Raw genomic sequence first — 26,737 nt, 5'->3', positions numbered from 1 at the left:
ACGATACTTCTGATAAATATTTTTCATGATCTACTCAAACGTGGAACCATTTGTATCATTTATAATTTTTTTAAAATCAAAATCATACCAAGTTTGATTTTTTTTTTTTATCGTTTCGATCTACCTCGGAGAATGTTTATTGTAAAGCATACAATGTTCATGATAAAATAAACCCCACATTGATTCACAAATGATTTTAATTATGTATTAAACAAAACAATAACATGGCACGCGAATGTGGTGCCACGTGATATAAACCGTAGTCAGTGTATTTACACTATGCACTTCAAACTTCTAAGCTAACACCGAGTTAACCAGCGGATGGGATGGATTCCTTTAGTTTATCACGTTTCATTTTGCCTAATAACATGCAAAGGTGACGATGAAAATTTTGTTTCCACTGGATTTAAGAATCCAGTGCAATTAATTTTAAAGCTTGCCCGAACAGAGTTGGCACTTTGGCAGCAAAAACGAAAGGTTGATGATAAGTGCAAAGGATTATTACTTGCAATAGTGAAGTGATAAAAACTGAATATCCCAGCCACAATTAAAGGCGAGGGATGTAAAGTGAACAGTCATTTATCACTATTTGAAAGTACGTTTTATATTACAACACGGAAACCTTTGAAACAAATTTTGCAAAAAGTTTACTGATTGCAAAAATTCGAATAAAAAGAAAGCTAGTACGAAATCATTCCTTTATGCTAAGTTCACCTCTTGAAACCCTTTGAAAATTTACCAGAGATTGATAAGAAAGAAAGCGTGATAAAATGCATGATCTGTGCATCAAATTGGCTCTTCCAGGAGACAGCCCTAGTCAAGCCCTTTATTCCGTGTGGAGTCACGACATTAGGTACTAACAGTGTTTGATATTATCTAAATACAATCAAAGCACAAGCTGTCAGAATCCGTAAGTTCCGGAGGCAAATAACAAGCCTATCCAACGCCACACTATCTGTCGCGTTTTATCACCACGGGGCGCTTACCCATCTTGGATTCCTTTCGCCGCAGCTTTTTTAGGCCTTTCCCGATTCTTTTATAACGCAGAGTTTGATTGGCTGTTTGGAAACTTTAGTAAAACTTTCCTCCAATACACATCAATTTGGCTAAAAATTGTCGACTGCTACAGTGATTATAAATCTGTACGGAAGCTGAACATCTTATCAGAACAGCCTCATCACTTACTGTAAGTATGTGTGTGATTTCTTTTATATTTGACTTTTCTTTCACCTTTATGACTAATTAATTATGCACGTATGTACGTGTTCATTTGTTTGACAATATGACAAAATCGGAAATTCTTATAAATTTTTTTTTTTGTGGAAATATGTACATCCTGATGTTCTTCTTACTCATCTTGACGTTCTTTGAAGTGTGAGATTTAATATTAGCGGACTTTGATTGGGTAATTAAATATTCACCGTGAACTGATCTAGTAGTATCTGAAAAATTGTTGAAATGATTTACACGGACTCATTTCATTAAAGTTTGTTTGGCACATGTCTACATGTACCTTGTGTAGTTGGACACACTTGCCTTTGAATTGTTAAGACACCGAAGAATTCTGTTGGATTTTTCTTCACTAACATTACATGTCTGCCGTTATCTCCCACAGCCAGGAAACATCTGCAAAATAATTTTCCCCCAAAAGACGCAAGCAAACTTGAACATCTGAAACATTTGCTTCATCTCAAATCCGATCAAAACACCCTAGGCAGTGATTGCTGCCAGCGAGTCGGTATATTTAGATAATTTCTGAGAGCCCGATTTCCAGGAACAGGTTCTAGTTTGTTGTTAGAGAACAATTTTTATTCTCTTTTTATCACCTTGAAGAAGGTCAAAATGTAAAAGTGGGAGTTATCATTTGAAGTAAAATACACCAGAGAGTTTTGACACATTGATATGATTAATACACGGAGATACATCCTCACCCATTTTAGATATGTAATATATGTTTATTATCGATGAGACAGGTGATTGACATGCATTCATTTATCAGATAACATGGTTCTACACCTATGTGGTAATTTGTTACCAACCAGCACTTCTTGACATGCTAATATCGATTAAGTGGATTAACAGCACCTTGGAACATCGTTGAATTTAGAATATATGTGTCGTTCTCATAAGAAAATAGAATAGTTTATTTATTTCCTTCGGTAAGTGCACATATATGTTCTCTTGTGCATTTTACTTCGATGTGATTCATAAAACACAAATCAAACATCTTTGACACCCTAGTATGCAAGCTGCAGTTTTTGAAGTTCAATCCACTATTGAGGCAAGCTTATACAGCTATATTCCCCTTTTCCTAGCTGTGTCTCGGTGGTATTAAACTATCGTATAGTCTCAGTGGACGATTCAGAGTAATGCATAGGATCCAAACGTGTAAAGTTATGCTTTTTCTCGTTGTAGGCTGTCTGTTCGCTGTTGGCCTTGTTGTTGCGTGTCAGGTCTAGTACATTTCTCCTTGATTTCGTGTTAAATTCGACGAAACAGCAATCATGGCATCCGGAGCTTTCGATCCTTCCGATCCAGACTTTCAATATCTGGCTGTGGACAGAAAGAAGATGCTGAGGGAACAGACTCAGCCCTTTGATGGCAAGAAAATGTGCTGGGTCCCTGATGAGAAAGAAGGATTTGTTGGTGCTGAGATTCAGTCCTCCAAGGGAGAAGAAATCACAGTCAAGACTATTGAAAAGCAGGAGGTAGGCGTGGCTAAAGGGTGTGGCAGTGGACGCCTATCTGTCCCTCTATATTGTTTGCATGTACATGTAGCAATGTATATGTATGTTATTTTAAAACGTTCCCTTGAATTTCTATATATCTATATAACACATGCAACAATATGAATATTTGATGACAAATATACTTAATTTGGAATTGACAAGTATTGCCTTAAAATGTCAAAAAGTACCAATAAATGATCGATGTTTCAACAATTTTAAATTGTCTTAACAGAATCGTACAGTAAAGAAGGATGATATCCAACAAATGAATCCACCCAAGTTTGAGAAGATTGAAGACATGGCCAACATGACCTATCTGAACGAGGCCTCTGTTTTGCATAACTTGAGATCCCGATACTACATGGGAATGATCTACGTAAGCAAGCTTGGATATCATTATTTTATCATATCTAAAACAAAGTGCACAAAATCAATCATATTTTCTCCAAATTCATATGGACTTGCAAAACATAGAAACATATGCAAAGCCGATTGATGATTAGCTTGTTCTCTATGCACGTGTACGTGTAATTGTTCTTTAAGCACGTGTAATTGTTACCAATGTTGTAAGGTGTTGGGACCTTTCAATTCGTTAAAAATCCAGCTTTGGATGAGCACCGTCCGTGAACTATCCCCCTATCCTCCTGGTGTACACGAAGCAACTCTAGGGTCTTATTCCATGCCTCCTGTTCTCTAACGCAATATTGTTTGACTAAACATACAAGATACATTAATCAGACGAAGATTTGAAAGCAGCCGAGATGCTCAAATAAGCTTCGAAAATATTTTAGTTAAGTATGGAAGATTTCAAACGATGTACTATACAAGTAAATTAAACAGATAATATCGTTTAATCTACAATCTGTAATGTTATCTGGCGACTTGAGAGATGGCTTAAAAACCGGAAATTACGAATACCTGTTCTCATGGTAACCTCACCAATAACATGGCAATGAATTGTACGTACAGTAACAGTTAATTTGTCTAACGAAAAATAAAAGCATGGAAATCCTAGATTATTTATTTACGAAAACTATTATTTGGTAGATAGAGAGCTTTAGACACAGTTTAAAACGACACACAACGCATCGACGAAGATGAAATATGTAGATCAAACTGCAAAGTATGGTACGCACCCTATGTTTAAAGTTTAATTATCAATATTTACATTACACAAGCGAGCCAAAGAATGCAATGGAATTTATAAGCCTTAGAGTTCAGAAGCACTCAAGTCTGCGGAAAATTATCGTTTCATCGCGATATCAGATTACTTTTTTTTGCAAGTTGCATCTTCCCACTCTAAACATTTGCAATGTTGAAGAGCAGATAACACACCTAGCATTGATGTGTTCGCTCACCTAAGGCAAATACTTATTTGGTATGGGAAAGAGAGCTATAAATAGCTCCCAAGTCGGTAACCTGACTCTCCCTAACTTTGCATATATACAACCGCGGCGTGCTTAGCTGTTTGGCAGCTACTTACTGTTGATATGATATATACTTACCAATGCAACGGAATGCGTTGGGCGAAAAAGATATTCATTTTCAGAGATTTGCTCCTGACATTTTTTGATCCTTTAAGACAATGCTGCTTTGATTTCCTGGTTTTTGTTTTTTGCAGCTTGGTTTCGCATTTGTCGGTTTGCCCAATTCTTGTACATGCTTGTATTCATTTTCTCTCAAAGTCGTACGCCATGCCTTCAGGGTGAGGGACTGCGCGGAAATATGCGTCATGTTCAAATGTAAACACAATTTTACATTCTTTCAACTTAGAGACAATATCATCTTTCAATATGCATTAGAAGGATATATATTAAAAATTTACAGATCAAAGACAAGTACATGTATACATATCTACACTTATTTCATCTTACACTAATCAAGAATATGATAATGATTATAGTGTAGTCTTAAAATGATCTGAATCAAACTTTGAATTGAGGTTCTAATTTCTTCACTGTATCATCTGCATCGTAGATCTGTCTGTATGACTATCTGTACAGAAATACAATGGCATGTTTTGTCTGAACACGTACAAGTCTAATTTGAACGATTTTCGTCTTTATGCACATCTACTCTGAACCGTCATTTTGCCGATATGATATCATCTCTCTCTCTCTCTCTCTCTCTCTCTCTCTCTCTCATTGGATTAAAATAAGAAATAATATATAAAAAGTATCTATAGTTATATATATCCAATGTATATGTTTTAATGTCTATTAATATACATGTCCAATTTTTGTACAGATATACTCTGGGCTTTTTTGTCTATATTTTGTACAGACAAACTCTGGGCTGTTTTGTCTCTATTTTGTACAGACATATTCTGGACTGTTTTGTCTCTATTTTGTACAGACATACTCTGGGCTGTTTTGTGTGGCTATCAATCCCTACCGTCGTCTACCAATCTACACAGAGGGCATCATCGCTAAGTACAGAGGAAAAAGGAGAATGGAGATGCCTCCCCACTTGTTCTCCATCGCAGACAATGCTTACCAGTTCATGGTACAAGGTAAAACATAACTCGTACAATTCTATTCACACATAACATGCGAACAACGAGTTACCTATGCAATTGTACAATTTTGAGTTTCATGTACAGAAATACCTATTGTCCCTTAAGGGGACGGACGTGTCGATCAATATCATTTCACCATAAAGACCATGATATATCCAATCCATTTGCAATCCACAAACTAACAAGATATATATTTCATATTTAATGGTGTGGTTTTTTTTTTCGTTTTCAGATCGTGAAAATCAATCCATGCTTATCACGTAAGTATGCGATCTAGTAACCTAAATCATACTCACAACATTATACACGAATCTTTATCACTTTACACGACGGGAGCAGGGCGTCATCATGCAGTCGCTCTTTGTAGAAAAAAAATAACACACCAAGCATTATTGATAACTCAACCGAAAATAAGATGTTCGGATTACACAAAATAAGACAAAAATGTTAAAAACATTTATTAAAGATGGCAAGGAGATCAACGAAACCTGCTCGAGAAAATATTCTACGATTCCAAATGTATTTGTTTATTTATTGAAATTCAAGGGACTTATTTGATTTATTTGAAATTAATCGAATTTCAGTATATCTGTGTACACAAGCAGTTCCCGTGTGTTACACGAGTATGTGAATGAAATCATGTTTAACCATATACTACATGAATTACATGTACGATATAGATATAAAATAAAACGTAACCTAGAAAGATTTAATACAACAAACGTGCTAAAATTTATTTTATTTTTTACATACCATCACATGTATTCTGTGATTTTAGAAAGGTATCCTATATTTTACAATTCTGAAACATTTTTAAAGCGGTCACTTATAAACATTTGTATTATGTAATTTCAACATCTTCGTGCATGCTCAACCGAATCCGTTTATTTTTGGGTGAATATATATACGTATATATATAGAACCAACAACACCTTTATACCCCAGACCGCCGCGGTGGCCTAGACGTAAAGCGTTCGCCCCGCATGCGGAAGGCCGGGGTTCAAATCCCGGCTGACAGACCTAAGTCGTTAAAACAGGTAGTGACAGTTCCATCGCCAAACGCTCAGCATCAGGTGTGAATGTCACGGGTCCTCGGAGATGACCTTAAAAACGGATGTCCTGGACGTGTCACAGTAGACGTGACACGCTAAAGAACCCTCACTACTCAATAGCCATAAGCGCCGAGCAAAGGATTAAATTTGAAGCACTTCACCAGTCTTGGTGACGTCTCCATATGAGTGAAATATTATCGAGAGAGACGTTAAACAAGATACAATCAATCAATCAATCTTATACCCAAAAAGGTGTCAACCAAGTACATGCAGGATCAAGAGAGAAATTATATAAAGCAATGGAAGGACCCAACCACACAAACGGTGAAAATTATCAGGTTTTCGGGACAACCGTCTCTTCTTCAGGACAAATAAGCTAATCACATGTGGAAAAGTAACAAATAAAAAAGCACCATTTCTATGCTAAGTTAATTAAAACCAATGTCTATAATAAAATACATGATTATTGTTTGGATTACAGATCAAACATATACATTTATGTATAGATAATCTCAATAATCAAATTCACACCCTTAAAATAGCACAATGGCTAATCTTTCACATCCATATAGCAAACGTACTGCGCTGATTGTTTATTTCTGAACATAGAGGTGAGTCGGGAGCTGGGAAGACAGAAAGTACCAAGAAAGTCATTCAGTATTTTGCTCGAGTGGCAGCTAATATCTACCGTGAATCTCAAAAGCGGGGACACGATGGTGGTCCGTATGTTGTAAGTTTCCATATATAATGCATTGTGAGGAATCGAGTCCACGAGTGTTTTCAAAGGAATCACATGATACTCGCATTTCTGCGTCAAATTTTACCTCATTTGAACAGTCCACGTGGAAGTATTGCAAACCCTTTGAAAACTCGATGATTCCGGTTTCTTCACATCAGTTGTGGTGGAAGGCAACGATCTCCGAAGGAGTTCAGTGATGCTTTTCCTCCACAACTAGCTTTATATGTTATGTTTAAAAATCAATAGATTTTATTGAATATTTTGATACAGAGGAGAATCTGGTGCCGGTAAAACTGAAAATACCAAAAAGGTCATCCAGTATTTTGCCCACGTCGCTGCAAGTTTACAAAAGAAGGGCGATGACGAGGAGAAAAAAGACTCGAAGAAGGTTGTACGGGAGCCGCCTCTTTCGATGAGAGCATGATGTCACAATTTATAAGTCATGAATTGAAGAATATTACTAGTTGTAATGGAAAATTGATACTATTTCTGTTGAACAAAAGTGGAGACTTGCCCCCCTAAACAATTCCTGACCACAGCCTAATTGCATGAGTTTTGATCCCAAATGAGATATTTCAGAAGGACGTACAAACCTAAACATTTTAAAACAAGTTTTGAACGTCCTTTGAAAAATCTGTTAACTACAGTTCAGAAGAATGACATTAGTTTAATAGTTAGTTCTACTTCAGCCGTCTGAAGGTCACCTTGCAGTTTTCTCTCACATTGTTCACCCTTTCGTGTTTGACAATTTCGTCCTCTGTATACTGTACATACTTTATGACGTCAGAAATGACACTAAGTAGGAAGTTTCATTGCATGGTGTGCCACATCCATATTTTGGCAAGTCTCCTGTGACATCATGTAATCACGAAAGCACGGGGCGACACACGGCGTCACTCCAGTTTGCTGTTCGTTTTGACACCCACCCTTTACACCGGAATCGTCACTAACTTTTGAACGTAACCCATTAACCCACTCACATGATATTGAATATTTCCTAATTTACCTAGATTTTAGATTTAAGAAGCAGCCCATGTAAGAATCATGTAGAGGCTGATTCATTGATAGAGAGGCTATAGTTAACATCTTTTTTGTATTTTGCTAGCAAGTGTTCAAATATTACAAATCCAACTGTCGCATGCAAAATTCTTCCAAAATTTTACTGTTTTATTACATTTGAGCAGTGTTTTCAAAAGTAATGCATACAAGTATAGAAAACATAAGAAATTGAAAAAGCTCGTTTGGTAAGCAGAATAAAAACCAAAACATTAAGATTTTCCATAGAACTGTAAAACATCATATACACTTATCTATAGGCTCTTTCAAGAATCAATATTACATGATTCTTAGGTTGACAGTTGCATAATATGCTGCCAGCGTTCAAGAATTTAAGATGATGTTAATTTGATTTGAAGTATGTTTAAGACTTGTTATTGATATGAACAAATATATAATGCATTGTTTTTTTCTCTTCCCCCTTCCTCCCTGCTACCCCTCCACATTTCCTTTACCTTATCCCTTCTGAATACAGTCCACCACACTTGAGGACCAGATTGTACAGGCTAACCCTGTACTCGAGGCCTATGGTAACGCCAAAACTACGAGAAACAACAATTCCTCCCGATTCGTAAGTAAAAAAAAAATGATTTCTCCCCTCCCTGGTTGGACCCTTCCCACCATGCACTGCCTGCGCGTGTTTTATTTCAGTTTCTGACCTCCATACCGGATGCAGAACTTCACCAAATCCGATCCAGTGTTTTATTTGTTTTATTTCCCTACATGATTAGTTATCTTCCACAACTATTCGCTCTTTTATTCAGTTCTGATGCATTGTTTAAATATGTCTTTGTTAGAATCGGAATAAAACAAGATTCGTTTTTTCATGTAACATAAAGTGGTGGTCCCTCTTTACAAAATTGTATACTCTACAGTAAGGAGTGTGTAAACTATGGAAGATAACTAACCATCCAATAACCACCTATGAGTTAATTAGCCGTTAACAGTGTGTGATAACCTTCCTTTTATATCCCCGGTACGCAGGGAAATCTGGAAGACCAGATCATTCAGGCTAACCCTGTATTAGAAGCTTTTGGTAACGCCAAGACAGTTCGAAACAACAATTCCTCTCGCTTCGTAAGTAACAACCTCTGGATAAACTAAAAAATTATGAAAAATTATATATATATATATATATATATATATATATATATATAATATATATATATATATATATATATATATATAACACCTCATACGACCTTAAAATTTCCACAGAAATTGTGTTTTCAGCAGAAGAAGGGATGTATGAACTTACCTCGTGTTAATTTCCCAAATATCTGCAAGCATGAACCCATGATTGATTCCTGTCTGAAATTTAAAATTCAATTTCTTATTTAACAGTGTGACTTTACCACCAGATATTAACATGTATATCTTTACAAACACCTAATAGTTTAGTCCCAACATTCATTGAAATTTTCCTCCTATCCATACATCATCTTTTCTTCTATACCTCTCCTAGACCACCTACCTTCAGAATCTTGTTGATAATCGACCGATGTTTTTTATGAATAAAAATGATATTTGCATCAATTACAATTTAGATAATTGGAATTTTTCACAAATTGAAAAGATTAATGCAAGAATAACACATTCTTTCCATGATGTTTTGCTGAATTCTCCTCACGTTATTACAGGGAAAATTTATTAGAATTCACTTTGGACCTACCGGAAAAATCGCTGGAGCAGATATTGAAACTTGTAAGTTTATGTACACATATATGCTTATTTTGTTTTCTGAGAAGATTTTAGAGGATTGTAGTTTATCTAGCATCACATTGATATGATATAAAGGCAATTTAACTTATGTCACTTTAACGTGAATTATATTTTCAGCGACCTTCAGTCCTATGGTTCTGACACCACATAGAAAAATGGTTACTGTTTTCTCCCTCCCCTTGCACAACCATTCACACCTAAGCCTTTGTTAAAATGATCTGTTAATCATCATACAGCCATTTCAACATTCCTCCTTTTTACCTTGCCTATTAATGTGTCTAAATATTTTCTCAATTAGAAAAAGTCATAGTTTGAAAATCACCCTGTAACAAAGATACTTCCATTCCATTCCTGGCATTTACGTAAACGTTGTTTCTTGTTTGCTCTTCTTTTTCTGAAATCCTAGTTAAAATCATTCATTCCGCTCTTGAATCAAGACTGATTTTTGAACCAATTTATTCCCCTACAAAATGTTTGTCCTCTAAAACTGCATGCAACCATACCAAGAAAACCAAATAATGTCTTCCTTTTATCCGTGTTCCTCTACATTGCTAAAGGTAGGTCATTCAGTAGCCCTGGCCTCCTCGCGTTCGGTTTTAACCTCACTTTAACACATTACTGCATTTAAATGTTATTACAGTAGTAATTTGAAAAGGAAATAAATCACACATGTACGATGACTTATTTTACAAACTTTCATCTTCAAGTATTTTATAGACGTAACTCCGGCATATAGTGTGAATATTTCATAAAACAATTTTCATACCGTTTCCAGACCTGCTCGAGAAATCTCGTGTGACATTCCAACAACCAGCAGAGAGAGATTACCACATCTTCTACCAGCTGTTGTCCGGGGGACTGAAGGATATTAAAGGTCCGTTTTAAGATGTACCTACTCCCTCAACTCCAGGGACTTGTAACCGTTATATTCTTTGCACAATTTTAAGCACAGTTCAATAATTGAAAACTAAAGTGATGATGGACATTTAACTGTGTAGCAAGGATGCTGAGAGAATTGCATATGTACATGTAATGGTAAAAATCACTTATTCATTTGCAGAGAGACTGTTGTGCGACTGCGATCCAGCTCTGTTCTCTTTCATCAACCAAGGAGCTCTCACTGTCGAGGGAATCGATGACATTGAGGAAATGAGGATCACTGACGTATGTATTAAACATTACTAAGCGTCAAGAGGAATAGCAAAATGAAGCACAAATAATTGAAATAATCATTTTGGAGAGAGTCAAGTTGAGTTAAAAACCAAGAAAGGCTTGCAGAAATTGTGTTCTCTGTCACATCATCCTTCTGTGTGTTATTTTGTAGGAAGCCTTTGACGTTCTTGGTTTCACACAAGATGAGAAGAATAGTATGTACAAATGTACTGGTGCCATCCTCCACATGGGAGAGATGAAATTCAAACAGAGACCTCGTGAAGAGCAAGCAGAAGCTGATGGCACTGCTGGTAGGTTTAAAGTTCACTTTTATTGAAAGAAAATGTATCTAGATCCTAAAACAGAAATATTTTCACATCTCTGTACATTTTATAACTTTCCATAAAATGACGGGTTATACTGAATGTATCATTATTCAGTATAACCCGTAACAAAGAAGAATTATATCTGCAGAGGCTGAAAGAGTAGCTTTCCTACTGGGTGTGAATGCTGGAGATTTATTGAAAGCTCTCCTGAAACCCAAGATTAAGGTTGGAACTGAAGTCGTCACCCAGGGTAGAAACAAGGATCAGGTAAGTATTACATTTAATAGTGATCATACATATATCAAAGTTTATATATCCCTACACGGATTGTTGAACTATTCTTCTTTTGATAGGTTGTATACTCTGTTGGTGCCCTGGCCAAATCCATTTACGATCGTATGTTCAAATGGCTTGTTATGCGCGTCAACAAGACCCTTGACACCAAGGCCAAGAGAAATTACTACATCGGTGTCTTGGATATCGCTGGTTTCGAAATCTTCGACGTAAGTTTAGAGTGAATTAAAATGATAACTTACAAAGCAAAAATGTTTGATGGACGTATATATTTTGGATTATTTCAATTTGGCAGTTTAACAGCTTTGAACAGCTGTGTATCAACTACACCAACGAAAGGCTTCAACAATTCTTCAACCACCATATGTTCATCCTGGAACAAGAGGAATACAAGAAGGAGGGTATTCAGTGGGAATTCATTGACTTTGGAATGGATTTGCAAGCTTGCATTGATCTTATTGAAAAGGTGCGATAATTCACGTACGCTTAACAAGGAAATTAAATGTCAAAAGACTCAATATTCAATATTATACCCTAATGCACAATACATATATGTATTATGAATAGTTGAAGAAACTTTGGTTATCTGGATCACATATGATTAATATATTTTATCAAAGTTTATATCGATGGTCAGTACTAGTGAAATGAAATGTTGACGGGCCTAATATTTTGCATTTACAGCCTATGGGTATTTTGTCTATTCTGGAGGAAGAATGCATGTTCCCAAAAGCCAATGACAACACCTTCAAGGAGAAGTTGTATGCCAACCACATGGGGAAATCTCCCAACTTTGGAAAGCCTGGAAAACCATCTAAACCTGGGCTTCCATCTCCTCACTTTGAACTTCATCACTACGCTGGAAGTGTAAGTATAAAAGTGGAACCATGGGGATGTATATCCTTTAAAATGTCCTGAGGCAAAGCATGCAATACACAACACAATATTGTTTATTACTGTCACACTCTTACCCTCACTTGTACGATTTGTATTTTGTATTGCTTATAGGAGTTATGAGATTGATCACTGTTCGTTATCTTCACCTTTCATTCATTAACAGGTACCATACAACATATCCGGTTGGCTGGAAAAGAACAAGGATCCCATCAACGAAACTGTTGTAGAGCTGCTCAGCCACTCCAAGGAACATCTGGTCCAGACTCTGTTCGCTACTCATGTGGACCCAGGTAACGTAATAAGAATTAGAATGAAGATAGATATGATTTAATCTCTTTTTAAGCATTTATAATTTTGGCCTTTACTCATATAGTGTAATGTACTAATATATTTACTGATCAAATGTCATTCTTTTAAATTATAGTTCCATATATAGTCCTACCATTAACATCACTTTGTCAAATGTCGCTTTTTTTAGTCTGATAGTTTTAAAAAATATTATTTGATATAACTTACAGAGGATGGTAGATCCAAATGTAAGTAATCATGGTATACCTAGAACAATGATATTATCGAAATCAATGTTCACATGCTGTTTTAAATGCTTATCATATGTATATTTAGAATATATGTAGCTTATTTTTATGAGTAAACTTGAAATGAGTTGGCCATGTGTATTTAGAATTGTATGTGTATGTCAGAATACATTTCTATAATAGTGTCTTTGAATAAATGAAAAAATTTGAACGCATTCAAGATTAAAATTAAAATTAGATAACATAGTTCTTTAGCTAAGAAATATTAAATATTGTGATGCCATAGTACATGTGTGTTGTTCAATTGGTTTTTGCGGCACAGTGTATTGTGATTACTTATGTCATTCTCTATGGGTGTAGTAATCGTTTGTTTTGTGTTGTTTTATACAGATTTGACGATTTTTCTGTCCTATTTCCGCGACTAGTTTTCGTATTGTGTGTTTACATGTTTTGTGAAGTAGAATCTTTTTCCATTTTGTCCAGTAAATACATGTAGTATAAAGTAGTGGCGTAGATGAGATTGGATTTTCCTTTCAAACATTAGTTCGGAATTGACAAAGTATTAGGTCCTATTTTTGATTTTGCATTTCTTCGACAGCTGAGGCTGCAGGAACCAAGAAAAAGAAGAAATCTGCTTCCTTCCAAACCATCTCAGCTCTTCACAGGGTAAGATTCTTTATGCGTAAAGTTTTTATAATGAAATATTATGTTTCAAAGCATAATGATAATGCTTACTCTTCCTCGCACCTGATCACACTTCTGGTGTTTCTTGGGGTTCTATTTGCCCTACTTTCAAATTTGCATTTTTATGGGATTTTTTAGATTGATCACTGTTCGTTATCTTCACTTTTTCATTGTATCTCACTTCAGGAATCTCTGAACAAACTGATGAAAAACTTATACAGTACACATCCTCACTTCGTTCGCTGTATCATCCCCAACGAATTCAAACAACCTGGTAAATTCACAGCTCTAACCCGTTTGTCAAATTCTGAATATGATTAATCATTTGAAAAAAAAGTTCCTAAACATCTTTCTTTATCCAGGTGTAATTGATGCTGCATTGGTTTTGAACCAACTCCAATGTAATGGTGTGCTGGAAGGTATCCGAATTTGTAGGAAGGGATTCCCAAGCAGAGTCATTTACTCTGAGTTCAAACAAAGGTAAGCAGTTTATGAGAAGTGCTTATGCTCATATTCGAAAATGAACCATACGATAACTTGAAACAGTCTTGTCATTTTCAAATACGATTACATAAGAAACCACGCCATCCCTTTAGGATTCATTGATGGTACTCAGATATGGCTTTGCTCTTCTGCAAGACTTGTAAACGATTGTTTTTACATTATATTACTTAGTAAATCACTCATAGTGACTTGGTTAGTTGTGAATGAAGTACCACAACTTTTGACATATGCATGCCCCTCATGGTTGTAATATTGAGGGTTCCATTCCAACTCTTCTCGTGACACTATCTCCGGCCTAATGTCATATAAGAAAGACCCGTAAATTTCACCTCTGATGTCAAGCGTTTGTCGAAGGAACAGTCATTATCTGCTAACATCTCCAGTTTGAAACGCCTGCTGGGACCGACAATTGAACCCGGGACCCTCCGATTATGAAGCGAGTACCCAAGTCACTAATCTGCCACAACCTGCTCTATGAATCAGGTAACCAATATATTTTATAACTAGGGTAAAATCTAAAATTTAAATTTTGTAGATACTCTATTTTGGCCCCCAACGCTATCCCTCAAGGATTCGCTGATGGAAAAGTTGTCACCGAGAAGATTCTTTTGGCTCTCCAATTAGACCCCGCAGAGTACAGACTGGGTAACACTAAGGTCTTCTTTAAGGCCGGTGTACTCGGAATGCTGGAAGAGATGAGAGATGAGCGTCTTGGAAAGATTATTTCCATGTTCCAAGCCCATATTCGTGGATATCTGGTCCGCAAACAGTACAAGAAGCTCCAGGATCAGAGGTATCGAAATAATAAATGACTAACAACACTTAAACATTTGACTGCAAATTCTAAAATGCTTTTACAAAATAAAGTAAATCAGTTATATATTAGCAATGTTATTTTCTTCCAGAGTGGGACTTTCTCTCATTCAGAGGAACATTAGAAAATGGTTGATGCTCCGCAACTGGCAGTGGTGGAGATTGTACTGCAAAGTAAGTTTTTATCATACGGTCATTTTAGCATTGAAAGTTGTTTTGTAGTGCTATATGCGTTTCTTCAAATGACATACAATAATACTGTATTATAGGTCAAACCTCTCTTGAACATTGCTCGTGCTGAGGAGGAAATGAAAAAGAAGCTTGAGGAAATGGAAAAAATGAAAGAGGAACTTGAAAAGGTCAACCGTATTAAGAAAGAGTTGGAGGAACAAAATGTTACCCTTTTGGAACAGAAAAATGACATTTATCTTCAGCTACAAACTGAACAAGATTCTCTTGTTGATGCTGAAGACAGAATTGAGAAACTAGTGAACCAGAAGGGTGACCTAGAAGGTCAACTGAAAGATATGGAGGAGAGGCTTCTTGATGAAGAAGATGCAGCCGCAGATTTGGAAGGTTTGAAAAAGAAAATGGAGGGAGAGAATGATGAATTGAAGAAGGACATAGAGGATTTAGAAAACTCTTTGGCTAAGGTAAGATGGTTTACTAGTAATAGGACTTGATTAGAAATCACACGGATGGGTATATTAGTCGATTTGAATGTTAAGCGGCCGATTATTTTATATCCCTTATCCTTACTCGATAAAAAATTCAATGATTCAAAGGTAATGGCTTATTTCAGGCTGAACAAGAAAAATCAACACGAGACAATCAAATCAAGACTCTGCAGGACGAAATGGCATCACAGGATGAAATGATAGCTCGTCTGAACAGAGACAAGAAAGGCATGGATGAGAGCTCCAAACAACTGAACGAGAAACTGCAGGCTGAGGAGGATAAAGTCAATCATCTCAATAAACTGAAACAGAAATTGGAATCCACTCTTGATGAGGTTGGTTTTTGTATTGTACAAAAATTAACTTCAGGGAAATCAACGAAAACATTGTTGTTAACGGAAGTCGACATTTTGTTGCTTTTTTATTAGCTGGAGGACAATCTTGAAAGAGAGAAGAAGGTTAGAGGTGACGTTGAGAAAGCCAAGAGAAAACTTGAGCAAGACTTGAAATCTACCCAAGGCTCTGTCGAGGATCTCGAACGCATCAAACGAGAATTGGAAGAGGCCAATAGAAAGTAATTAGTTTATGTAAATGAATTGTGGGAAACGTAATAATTAGTTTAGCTAAAGAATGAAATAATTTGTAAAGATCGTATGTATGATTATCTTTGACTTGATAGTTGTCGAAACATTTATACATACCGGTATGTCTGTTAAGAAGCCACATTTTATTTAGAGCATTAAGCACGTACCAATATTTCGTTACTTCAGGAAAGATGCCGAACTTGCTAACATCAATGCTCGTCTTGAAGATGAGGGAGGACTTGTAGCTTCTCTGCAAAGAAAAATCAAAGAACTACAGGTAAGGTGAAAATCTAGAAAATATTGCTAGTAACTGTTTCAAGGGAAAAGAGTTTAATTTCAAGTTGACTGTCAAGTAATGTCACAATCCAAATTTTTGATATATGTTTTAGTAGATTACAAATTCAATATGGAATTTGTGATATTGATCACTGTTCAATATCTTCGGGGAGGGGGTGTTTAGAAACGTTTAAATGATATTAATACAGTAGCTGGTGCAACTAGAAGTACTCAACATTTATAATCATTCTGCTTATTGGTTTTCATACACAACAAATACATACCAAAGAACCTCCCCACTTTAGCTTTAGATTGTGGTCCTGTTTTAGCATCCCTCTTTTCATTGAAAAATCGATTTATCTATTATACATTTTGGTGAATATTAAACACTGATGTATCTCCAGTAAGTGCACAGTCCTTATCCCCTGGGATATTGGAAAATATGGGTAGAAAACTAAGTTTTAAATGATCACCCTTAGCCTAAAAACTACAGAATTACTACCTGTAAATACAGGTAAATGAGATAGAAAGAAAACCTATAGTTTTTCAGATTTTTATCGTATTTATTTTTAAGAATTTTATCACCAGCACAAGATTGTTCAGTCTTGCCTTTTGGATATAATTTTCTTTATTACAAAAACGACTTCTAAAAGAAAAGAAAAATCTGGACAACCTTGTGCTCGATATAAACAAATTCTTAAAAAACCGGTCATTCGATGAATATCAGTAGAGATTTAACAAAAACAGACAAACCTGATTTCAAAAGACGGCATAGCTCTTAATGCTGATGAACATTTCAGTAAAATAAAATGCCAAACCTCTGAGTTAAGGTATGAAGGAACATCTTGGGGCATTGTAAAATGTATAATTCAAACTTTGATGTTGTACTATTTCATCAGGGGCCGTATATCAGAGCTAAAGAGGAGAAAGACCTTTAAAATTAGCAGAATATCATTTTCAAAATGATGGATCAGATAAATTATAGCTCATCTTTTTTACGAACAGAAATAAATGCAGACATAGAACAATATTATTATGCATCGTGTTCTCAAAACTTGTGCGTAATATTTGTTAACTCTGCAAAACACAAATATTGTCAGCGTTCCAAGCATTTTTGGCATGCGGAAACATTACTACGTCTTATATAATAGCTTGCAAAAATGGTAATGATAGGGATAGCTACTGATCATATTGCAGCAATTTGTAATAAGATACATTTTGTATTTTCATGTGATGTCTCTCACAATGTATTAGTTATTAGATGTCTGTATCAGATGGATACATGAAAGCGACTTTTCTAAAGAAAGGTCCTTGTGCTGAATGGGTTGTAATAGTATGTTATTTGTGAGAACCCCCTGGTGATAGACATAGCTTTATCTTACATTAATGCCTTTGACATTTATACAATGTGGATGTCAGTCCGTTGTAAGTCTTTGGTGAAGGTGATGATCGGGGAATTCTTGTGTACACGATCACAGTCGTTCTAGTTGTTGGCATACTTCCAAATGATGAACAACACTGATTAGTGAGACACAATAACAGATGATCCCTTTAAAGGCTGGCTGCTGTGAGAGTGATTCAGTTCCAATGCCTCCTTGTCTGCGCAAACATCAGTGAGTTTTGTTAGCTTCAGTATTGCAGTTCTCAGGTACAGGAAGTCGACTTCGGAAGGAGGCAAAGGACTCAGTCAGCCATCTTGACTTTCACTAGTGGAGACTTAACTTCCTTGTGTCACGTGTTTCTTCTTGCAACTTAGTTTTAATTTCGAACTTCATCGCAATGGCCGAACCCCTCAAGATGACTGCTAGTGTGGACGTAAATGAAACAGTGACGTCGAAGGCGGAGGAGGTTTCCACCCCAGCCCCGGTAGCAGCGACAGTCACTTCAGTTCGAAGTACAGCCAAAGTAAATGCTACAAAAGCTGAGCCTCAAATAAAGGAGGCATCCGACGTAAAGACGAAGACGACTACAAGGAAGACGGTATCAACCTCGAAAAAGACGGTTCAATATCAGGCGGACGACATTCTTGGTGATCTTAGTCGAAACTATCGAGGAACAAGTCCTGCGGTTTTAGAAGGAATAGCTCACCATCCAGCATTATTTAGCAGAGCATATGAACCAGTGAATCCACGTCTCAGTGCTAAAAGCAAGAAAATTATTAGAGATACCGCTGATTTGGCCATCTTCTCACCGGGACTTAAAAATCTGCTTGAAGTAGAGTATTCAGATTTAACATCTCGCTGGCTGCAAATTCATAGCTTATTTTTGTTGTGGCTATTTGTGTTGTGGCTTGGCAGATGAATTTCTACCATCTGCTAACTATGGCTTGTGAAAGGGATGTAGTATCATTTTGAAGGTAAATGACGGCGACTTATTTGTTATGAAATAAAGACAATTCATATCATTGGTGAAACATACTTTTAGTGTACTTACAAAGATAAAGTAATTAAAATCGCTTTCGAACAAAATGGGGAAATGAGGGTTTAGAAACAAAACTTTAATGTCCAAAAATAATCAAAGTACTGATGCTGAGCAGTATCTAGAAATAGATAGAATACAGTAGTGCTTATTTCTCATATAGTACAAAGCGTTTGACGACAAAAATAGCTTGTAGAACAATCTAGAAAATGAGTGGTACGCTTTAGATCAGTAGCATTCCAGAGCTTTACTGGTTATGTTACTGTCAGTAGTACATTTTTGATATAAAAGGCAAACATCTGTGTAGATAGAAGCTTCTGCATGTCAGCATTTACTACTGTTCTTCATTCGCAGCGCAAGTAGATGCCTCACAGAAATGCTGAATAGTGGAAATCTTGACTGATGGAAATTCTATTTGACATCTTTCACATTCACTCCAACACTTATCAGATCATGCATGTGCGTCAGATACACAAATTTGTAAAGCAAACCTTCAACAGCGCTCGCCAAACTTAATGACTCATGCTTTGAAAATGCACTCACTAACTGTTCTTCAAGTATTTGAATCAGCTACTGATAATCCGGCGGAATAAGTCTAAGAATATCTCTGGGGAGTTTACATCGCTTTATTTTCTCTCTTTGTTCACAAAACTTTCTACGTACTTTGTGTTTCGTTAACTGAGATTCCCTCTGGTGCTTCAGAAATTTCTTTCTTAATTGGATTAAGCATTGTTATTCAGTATGTCTGTTCGCGAATTACAGGCTAGAATTGAAGAACTTGAAGAAGAACTTGAAGCAGAGCGGGCTTCAAGAACTAAGGTAAGGGAAACATGAAGCCATTTATTATCAACAAAATTCACGTAGATGGAATATGTTTGTAAGCTGAAGCGAGATTTCCCTACTGAAACTAATACCAGATTTAATCAAGTTTGATCTTTACATTTTCGAGTGGTCTATAACTAATTGAATAAAACGCATCTTTCTCCAGGTAGAGAAACAACGAGCTGAACTTAGTAGAGAATTGGAAGATCTTAGCGAACGTTTGGATGAAGCTGGTGGTGCCACCTCTGCTCAGGTAAATAAGTCACATTTTATTTATGATAAACAAAACATGGTTCCAGTTTGTTCAAATATCTAATGGTGGTTTTTATTGCACTATTGTAGATTGACTTGAACAAAAAGAGGGAACAAGAACTGTTGAAGCTTCGCCGTGACTTAGAAGAACAGACTCTTCAACATGAAGCACAGGTCTCTTCTCTTCGCAAGAAGCAATCCGACACTTCTAATGAAATGGCTGACCAAATTGACCAACTTCAAAAAGCTAAGTCAAGGTGATTAAATGTTTCTAGTATTAAAAAGAAAGAAAATGATCCTTTAAATATATGAACAAAAACATGTTGATTAATTCTTTGAAATTAAGCCCAGCAGTCTAAATCATTTGAAGATTGTGATCACTGCTAACAAGCTTTGATAATCTTTAAATCTTAGGAGGTCATGGAGTATCAGTAACATTATTGTCTTACTGCAGTACGATAGCTGATAGGAAAATTGTTAGCAGCATTGCGTTATCTTTAGAAAGACATCTGAAGTACAATTTACTTAAAATAAACTGAAAACGGGGCATTACAGATTCGAAAAGGAGAAAAAGGATCTCCACAGAGAGTGTGAAGATCTCCAAGCACAAATACAACATGTTACAAAACAAAAGGTAGTTAGGTCACCAATGGCGCATGCTATCCATAGCGACCGTAGTAATATTCTATAGAGTAGCTCCTCTCTCCTTTCCTTGTATCGGCCGCCCCATCCATATCCTTATCCTACCCCCTTCTACTCTGTTGTTTTTTCCTGTACGTTTTGCCTTTAATACCTCGTAGAGCCGAGAAAGAAAAGAATCAGCAGAAGAGTGAGATTGAAGACCTCCAGGCTCAGATTCAAAATATTATGAAAAATAAGGTACAGCGAGCAATTAAGTTGGCTTTGCTGTTTGGATGAAACGTTTGGCTTCGTTTCAGAAATTGCAACAACAGGCAAAAAGAGCTGCGCATAAGTCCAAACTTATCTGTTTTGTTCAAGGATAGTGAAGATATTTGTAATCTTTTTGATAAAGTTTTCTCTTTTGAAGAAGATGAAAAAAGTGTTAGTAAATGTCCTTTTTAAAATATACTGCTTCAGCATTGCTGTGCTAATGCGTTATGTGGAGTCTATTGAGGTATTCACACTCGACTTATACTGCTACTTTAAGCTGCATAACGAAAGATACTAAAAGAGTGGAGGAATATCCCATCGACATTTTCATACTGGATATTGATTTTGCTGACTAAATCCTTTACTAACGCTTGCATTGATAATGCATGTTCAGAGTGGAACGTGAAAGACAGGAGCTGTTGGAAGAATGCGAAGACCTTATCGTTTCCCTGGAGCAAGCCGACCAGGAACGGGTATACTGGAGATTATTGACTAACGATTACTTCACTTCCAATAAAAGAGCACCCTTGAATGTTGCATGTTTGTACTATATCAATTTGCATTTATATGACTGGATATGAAATACACATGTGTACACTCAATAACAACTCAATCGAAGGGCAATGAATTATCTCTCTAATGTTTTCTCAGATTTTACGAAGCTAAAGATATATCAAATAATTTATTGAATGTATTTTTAATTTAGATACATGTGAATGTGTTATCATTGATATTTCAGCCACAGAGTCCATAATGATATACAAATACAAATTATAGTTATTTATTGATAAATTGTGTTACTAGTATTCCATTTTCATGTCAATTTCGTTTAAATCCATGTATTTCATTCCAAACCTACAACTTGCTGTATTTAGGGTTCTGTTGACAAAGTTACTAAACAACTTGAAAGCCAACTATCAGAGGCCAACGCTAAGATCGATGAAGCCAACAGACAGTTACATGACCTCAACAATCAGAAGTCTAGGTTGAGCCAGGAATCATCAGACGTCAATGCCCAGCTAGAGGATGCTGAACACCGAATTGGTACACTCACCAAAGAAAAAACAGCCCTCGCAAGCCAACTGGAGGAAGCCAGACGTTCACTGGAGGAGGAAACGAGAATTAGACAGAAACTGCAGAGTGATGTGAGAAATCTGAACGCTGATATGGACACTCTCCGTGAACAGCTTGAGGAGGAACAAGAATCTAAGGCTGATGTTCAGCGACAACTGTCCAAAGCCAACAGCGAAGTGCAGCAGTGGCGAGCCAAGTTCGAAGGGGAAGGCACAGCTCGTGCTGAAGAACTCGAAGAGGCAAAGTATGTGCTTAAAACACGATACATAATATGTGATATCTAATACCTATAATGAAAACATTTTACATCAATAAATACTGCATGCTTTATCTTACTGTATAAAAGCAATCATGACTATTTCTTAAACACTGAGTTTATATTACTCAGGAGGAAACTCATGGCCAAACTTCAAGAAGCCGAGCAAAATGCAGAGTCTGCTAATGCCAAGGTCAGTGCTCTTGAAAAAGCCAAAGCCAGACTGCAAGGCGAGATGGAGGATCTGATGATCGACGTCGAAAGATCTAACGCTAATGCCAACTCACTGGAGAAGAAACAACGAGCTTTCGATAAGACCATCCAGGAATGGCAACAGAAGGTCAACGATCTCCAACAGGAACTGGACAATGCTCAGAAGGAGGCCCGTGGATACTCTGCCGAACTGTTCCGTGTCAAGGCTCAGTACGAAGAAAGTCAGGACTCTATTGAACAGTTGAGAAGAGAGAACAAGAACCTTGCCGGTAAGTTTGTAAACAAAACGTTTAGGATCACAAAGAGGTGTTTGGAATGAGATTTTATATACACGTACTTGTAGTTAAATATTTTACCATACTCTGTGTGTAGATGAGATCCACGAGCTGACTGATCAACTCTCTGAGGGAGGAAGAAGCGTTCACGAAGTTGAGAAAGCCAAGCGCCGTCTAGAAATGGAAAAAGAAGAGCTGCAAGCTGCCCTGGAAGAAGCTGAAGCTGCATTAGAACAAGAAGAAGCTAAAGTAATGAGATCTCAACTTGAGATTTCCACCGTCCGTGCTGACATTGACCGCAGGCTTCATGAAAAGGAAGAAGAATTTGAAAATACTCGGTGAGCCATTTTAAAGATTAAAAGGTTTGGCCGAAAATAGCTATTATAAGTGGTGCGCAAACTTCAAATACCGTATAGCCGGTTTTTTCCGCGGGGTTATAATTTTGGCTTATTCTAGCGGTTAGATAGCTTTCCGCCCAAATTTCAATCGCCAAATATGCAATCAATTGCGGCTTCAGTATTTGAAAGAGAGAAAACTCTTCCCTGTCCGCCAAAATTTATTTAGCTAAATTATTAGCATACCTTTCAGCCAGCAAATCGCCAAATTTTAGAGTCGCGTAATAAACCCGCTACACGGTATTGTATTTTATTTTTCAGTCGCAACCACCAGCGTGCCATGGACTCCATGCAGGCAAGTCTTGAAGCTGAGGCCAAGGGCAAAGCTGAGAACATGAGAATCAAGAAGAAACTGGAACAAGACATCAATGAACTTGAAATTGCTCTGGATGCTGCGAACAGGGGAAAAGCTGACTTGGAAAAGAACATCAAGAAATATCAACAACAAAGCAAAGTAAATGAATTGTAACTGTGTAACACACAAACTAATTTGTAATTGAATATTAAATCTGCAACTAGGTCATTACAAATATACTATATTTCCTTACAGGAAATGCAAACTCAAATTGAGGAGGAACAACGGCAAAGGGAGGAGGCCCGTGAAGCCTACAACATGGCTGAGCGCCGCTGCATGATATTCCAAGGTGAAGTAGAGGAACTTAGAACAGCTCTTGAACAAGCTGAGAGGGCTAGAAAAGCAGCTGAAAGCGAACTTACAGAAGCTAACGAACGTGTCAATGAACTATCCGCCCAAGTATCATCTTTCCAGGGACAGAAGAGGAAGCTTGAAAGCGATATCCAAGCTATGCAGGTATGTCAATGCAATACCTAGTAAATGTATTTTATAGTACAGCACGTTAAATGAATTAGATGTGAATAAAGTTACACAAACCCGCATTACTTTCAGACCGATCTTGATGATATGAACAACGAAGTCAAATCTGCTGATGAACGTGCCAAGAAAGCAGTAGCTGACGCCGCTCGTCTTGCTGACGAACTCCGTGCAGAGCAAGAACACAGTCAACAGATTGAGAAATTCCGCAAAGGACTTGAGGGACAAATCAAAGAACTTCAGGTCAGACTCGAGGAAGCCGAAGCTCAGGCTCTGAAGGGAGGAAAGAAAATGATTGCTAAGCTTGAACAGAGGGTAAGTGTTCTTCGTCAAAAAGTCAGTGATTCATAGATTCAGCCATAGATATCTAATGTAAAACTAATATTCCCCTTTTAAGATAATCTCTCATAAATTAATAGATATACATACCTATTGTTCTTTATGAATATCTTAGGTAAGAGAACTTGAGGGAGAACTCGACAGTGAACAGCGCAGACATGCTGAAACACAGAAAAACATGCGCAAGGCTGATCGTCGTATGAAGGAACTTGCCTTCCAGGCCGATGAAGACCGCAAAAACCACGAAAGACTTCAAGAACTCATTGACAAATTGCAGGCCAAGATCAAAACTTACAAGAGACAAGTCGAGGAAGCTGTACGTATCCCAGCACATTTTCTAAATATTTCCTATTGGATTTTTTTACTTTTATGAAATTTGAAAACAAACTATAAACAAAATACTAAAATAAGCTTATTCTGTTTTCACTATGAATAGGAGGAAATTGCCGCTATTAATCTGGCTAAATACCGCAAAGTTCAGCATGAACTGGAAGACGCAGAGGAGAGGGCCGATACTGCTGAAGGATCCCTATCCAAACTCCGTGCAAAGAACAGGAGCTCTGTGTCCGTATCCCGCACCTCTGTCACCTCCTCAGTGGTAAGTCCATCTACTTCTGATATCTAAATGTATTATAAAACTAAATCTCTAGAATATCTTAGGACATGTAGCATATAGTTTTATAACTAACCAAATCTTCAATAATTGTATATAATACGTTGGCCTCTTTCTACACGACGTTTTCCAGACACCAATTGTCGGCCGAGGGGTTAGTGTAGCCAGGACCGATAGGGCAGCATCATCTGTTGCTCCTAAATAAATGATCGGTCCCTTTGTAAAGGTAAAAATGCAAGACGTGTAGGAGTCGTTATAGTGTCTGGAATTGTCTCTAGGTTTTGTCGTTTGAAATTGGATTTGAAATAGATTAGTTTTAGTGTTAGTATTTTGACTACTTTTCATGATGAGCATCACAGCATCAGAACACCAATCTAATAAATTGTTTTATTTCCATCCTACACTCTCGTGATGGAGAATGATGAGTACATTCCTTAGCTAGTAGAGTAAGTTATAGTTGTTTGACCTTTTAGTGATCCAAGCCCCCGACTTTTACCAATCATTCCGTATGATGTTCTAAAAATAGCATGCAAAATACACAGATATCCAATTACCCCATTTTATATCAAGATTTGGGCATGCTGGTGTAAGAATTTCACCAAGCTCTTGGCTTTGATCCAAAATAATATTTATCTTGTACTGAAGTCTAATACATACCAATTTTATGGGAAAAAATTCAGCATGCAAACTTCTACATTTGAAATTTCCCCATCTTTCCAAAATAATGGGTAATATGTAAGGCAAAACCCTTCAAACTCCTGGCATGCACGAAACAATAATATCATCAAAAGTTGTTTTTTTTAAAAATCCTCACCACGTATAACTTCATCCTACTCCTCCACAGATCCGACAGTCCGAGTAATCGTAAGTTTTCCATCTGTTGATTGGTTGGTTGTTTTTGACCTACATGAGTTCATTTCCGCCTTACAACAACATGGCGATCCTTGCATTGACTTCACTCCATCTTCATGCTTATAACATGGTCATGCCTCAAGCATGGTTTTTGTTTGTTGTTATATTTTCTAAAGTTAACATTTTCTTTTTTGTTCCATTATGGAATTCAAAAATAATAAATTTTCAATAAACTCTTGATGACACGAAAATGTGTGTTAACATCTGAGCATGTTACCCCTATTCATTCTTCCTCTGTTGTAAGAAAAATTATAAACAGACCAAAGATTGTATAGGATGCTTGTTGACCATTGAATGGTAGCAGTGTTACAGTTGTGTACATGTTTTCAGTTGATCTTGAAGTGTAAGTAACGGTTTTTTGCTGTTTACACCTATAATCTATTTTTATTCTCTGACCTATCAAATAATTGACATGCTTTGCTGACATGTTTTTCTCTCTTGTTTTTTCAGGGGCCAAGTTCGAATCCAAATCTCCTGTCACCACGTGTGCGCGCATCGTCTTCTTATCGCTCTGTCACGCCCTCTTTTGATATTAATGACAGCTATTAAACTAATGTGCCGGAATTGTGCAATAATGTGTAGCTTTAGCATTTGTGCCTCCATCTTTTATAAGATTATAAAAAAAACATTGTCAGTTTGTCATTGGGAAGAATGGGCGGTAACGTAACTAAACTCTTTAGGATGGACTATCCGTGAATGTGCAGTTTTGTTTATTTATTATACATTGTTCATTTGTCTCGAAGTCTTTATTTATTTTTATTCCGAGTACACATCTATAATTTGTATAGGTTTGAGTGTACACGACATAATAGCACAATGAAACAAAAATGTAGAGTTTGGTTTCTGTTGTGTTTTGTGACATAGACATTAAAGCTATTGTATTTCT

At 36.7% G+C, this 26,737-nt stretch overlaps 2 protein-coding genes across 16 annotated transcripts; both read left to right on the top strand.

Annotated features, from left to right (window-relative positions):
• Positions 1-218: 218 nt before the first annotated feature.
• On the top strand, positions 219-26,737 carry LOC125672422 (myosin heavy chain, striated muscle-like). 15 transcript variants are annotated; one of them, XR_008802278.1, is made up of 41 exons: positions 219-1,186; positions 2,416-2,708; positions 2,962-3,105; positions 5,085-5,241; positions 5,480-5,507; positions 6,909-7,029; positions 9,079-9,171; positions 9,735-9,798; positions 10,592-10,690; positions 10,877-10,980; positions 11,141-11,279; positions 11,443-11,561; positions 11,648-11,797; positions 11,884-12,054; positions 12,273-12,455; positions 12,649-12,775; positions 13,620-13,687; positions 13,892-13,979; positions 14,068-14,185; positions 14,745-15,002; positions 15,115-15,196; positions 15,292-15,675; positions 15,825-16,034; positions 16,128-16,273; positions 16,470-16,560; positions 19,740-19,796; positions 19,966-20,052; positions 20,142-20,308; positions 20,852-20,930; positions 21,818-22,260; positions 22,405-22,754; positions 22,858-23,098; positions 23,417-23,609; positions 23,706-23,966; positions 24,063-24,302; positions 24,442-24,642; positions 24,763-24,924; positions 25,073-25,165; positions 25,357-25,385; positions 25,784-25,803; positions 26,302-26,450. XR_008802278.1 is itself a non-coding variant. In XM_056162141.1 (39 exons), the coding sequence occupies exons 2-38, from the start codon at positions 2,505-2,507 to the stop codon at positions 25,799-25,801; spliced, it is 5,847 nt and encodes a 1,948-aa protein (XP_056018116.1). In that variant the 5' UTR covers positions 219-1,186; positions 2,416-2,504; the 3' UTR covers positions 25,802-25,803; positions 26,302-26,450. The 15 variants fall into 15 exon arrangements, 13 of the variants coding, with proteins under 13 accessions (XP_056018116.1, XP_056018114.1, XP_056018115.1 ...); XR_008802277.1 differs by lacking the exon at positions 25,784-25,803; XM_056162141.1 differs by lacking the exons at positions 25,073-25,165; positions 25,357-25,385.
• Positions 16,743-19,760, top strand: LOC130054023 (uncharacterized). The gene has a single exon (XM_056162142.1). The coding sequence runs from the start codon at positions 18,339-18,341 to the stop codon at positions 18,858-18,860; it is 522 nt and encodes a 173-aa protein (XP_056018117.1). The 5' UTR covers positions 16,743-18,338; the 3' UTR covers positions 18,861-19,760.

This window comes from Ostrea edulis, chromosome 4, assembly GCF_947568905.1.
Source record: "Ostrea edulis chromosome 4, xbOstEdul1.1, whole genome shotgun sequence".
NCBI lineage: Eukaryota > Metazoa > Mollusca > Bivalvia > Ostreida > Ostreidae > Ostrea > Ostrea edulis.
This window is presented reverse-complemented; position numbering and strand designations above follow the sequence as displayed.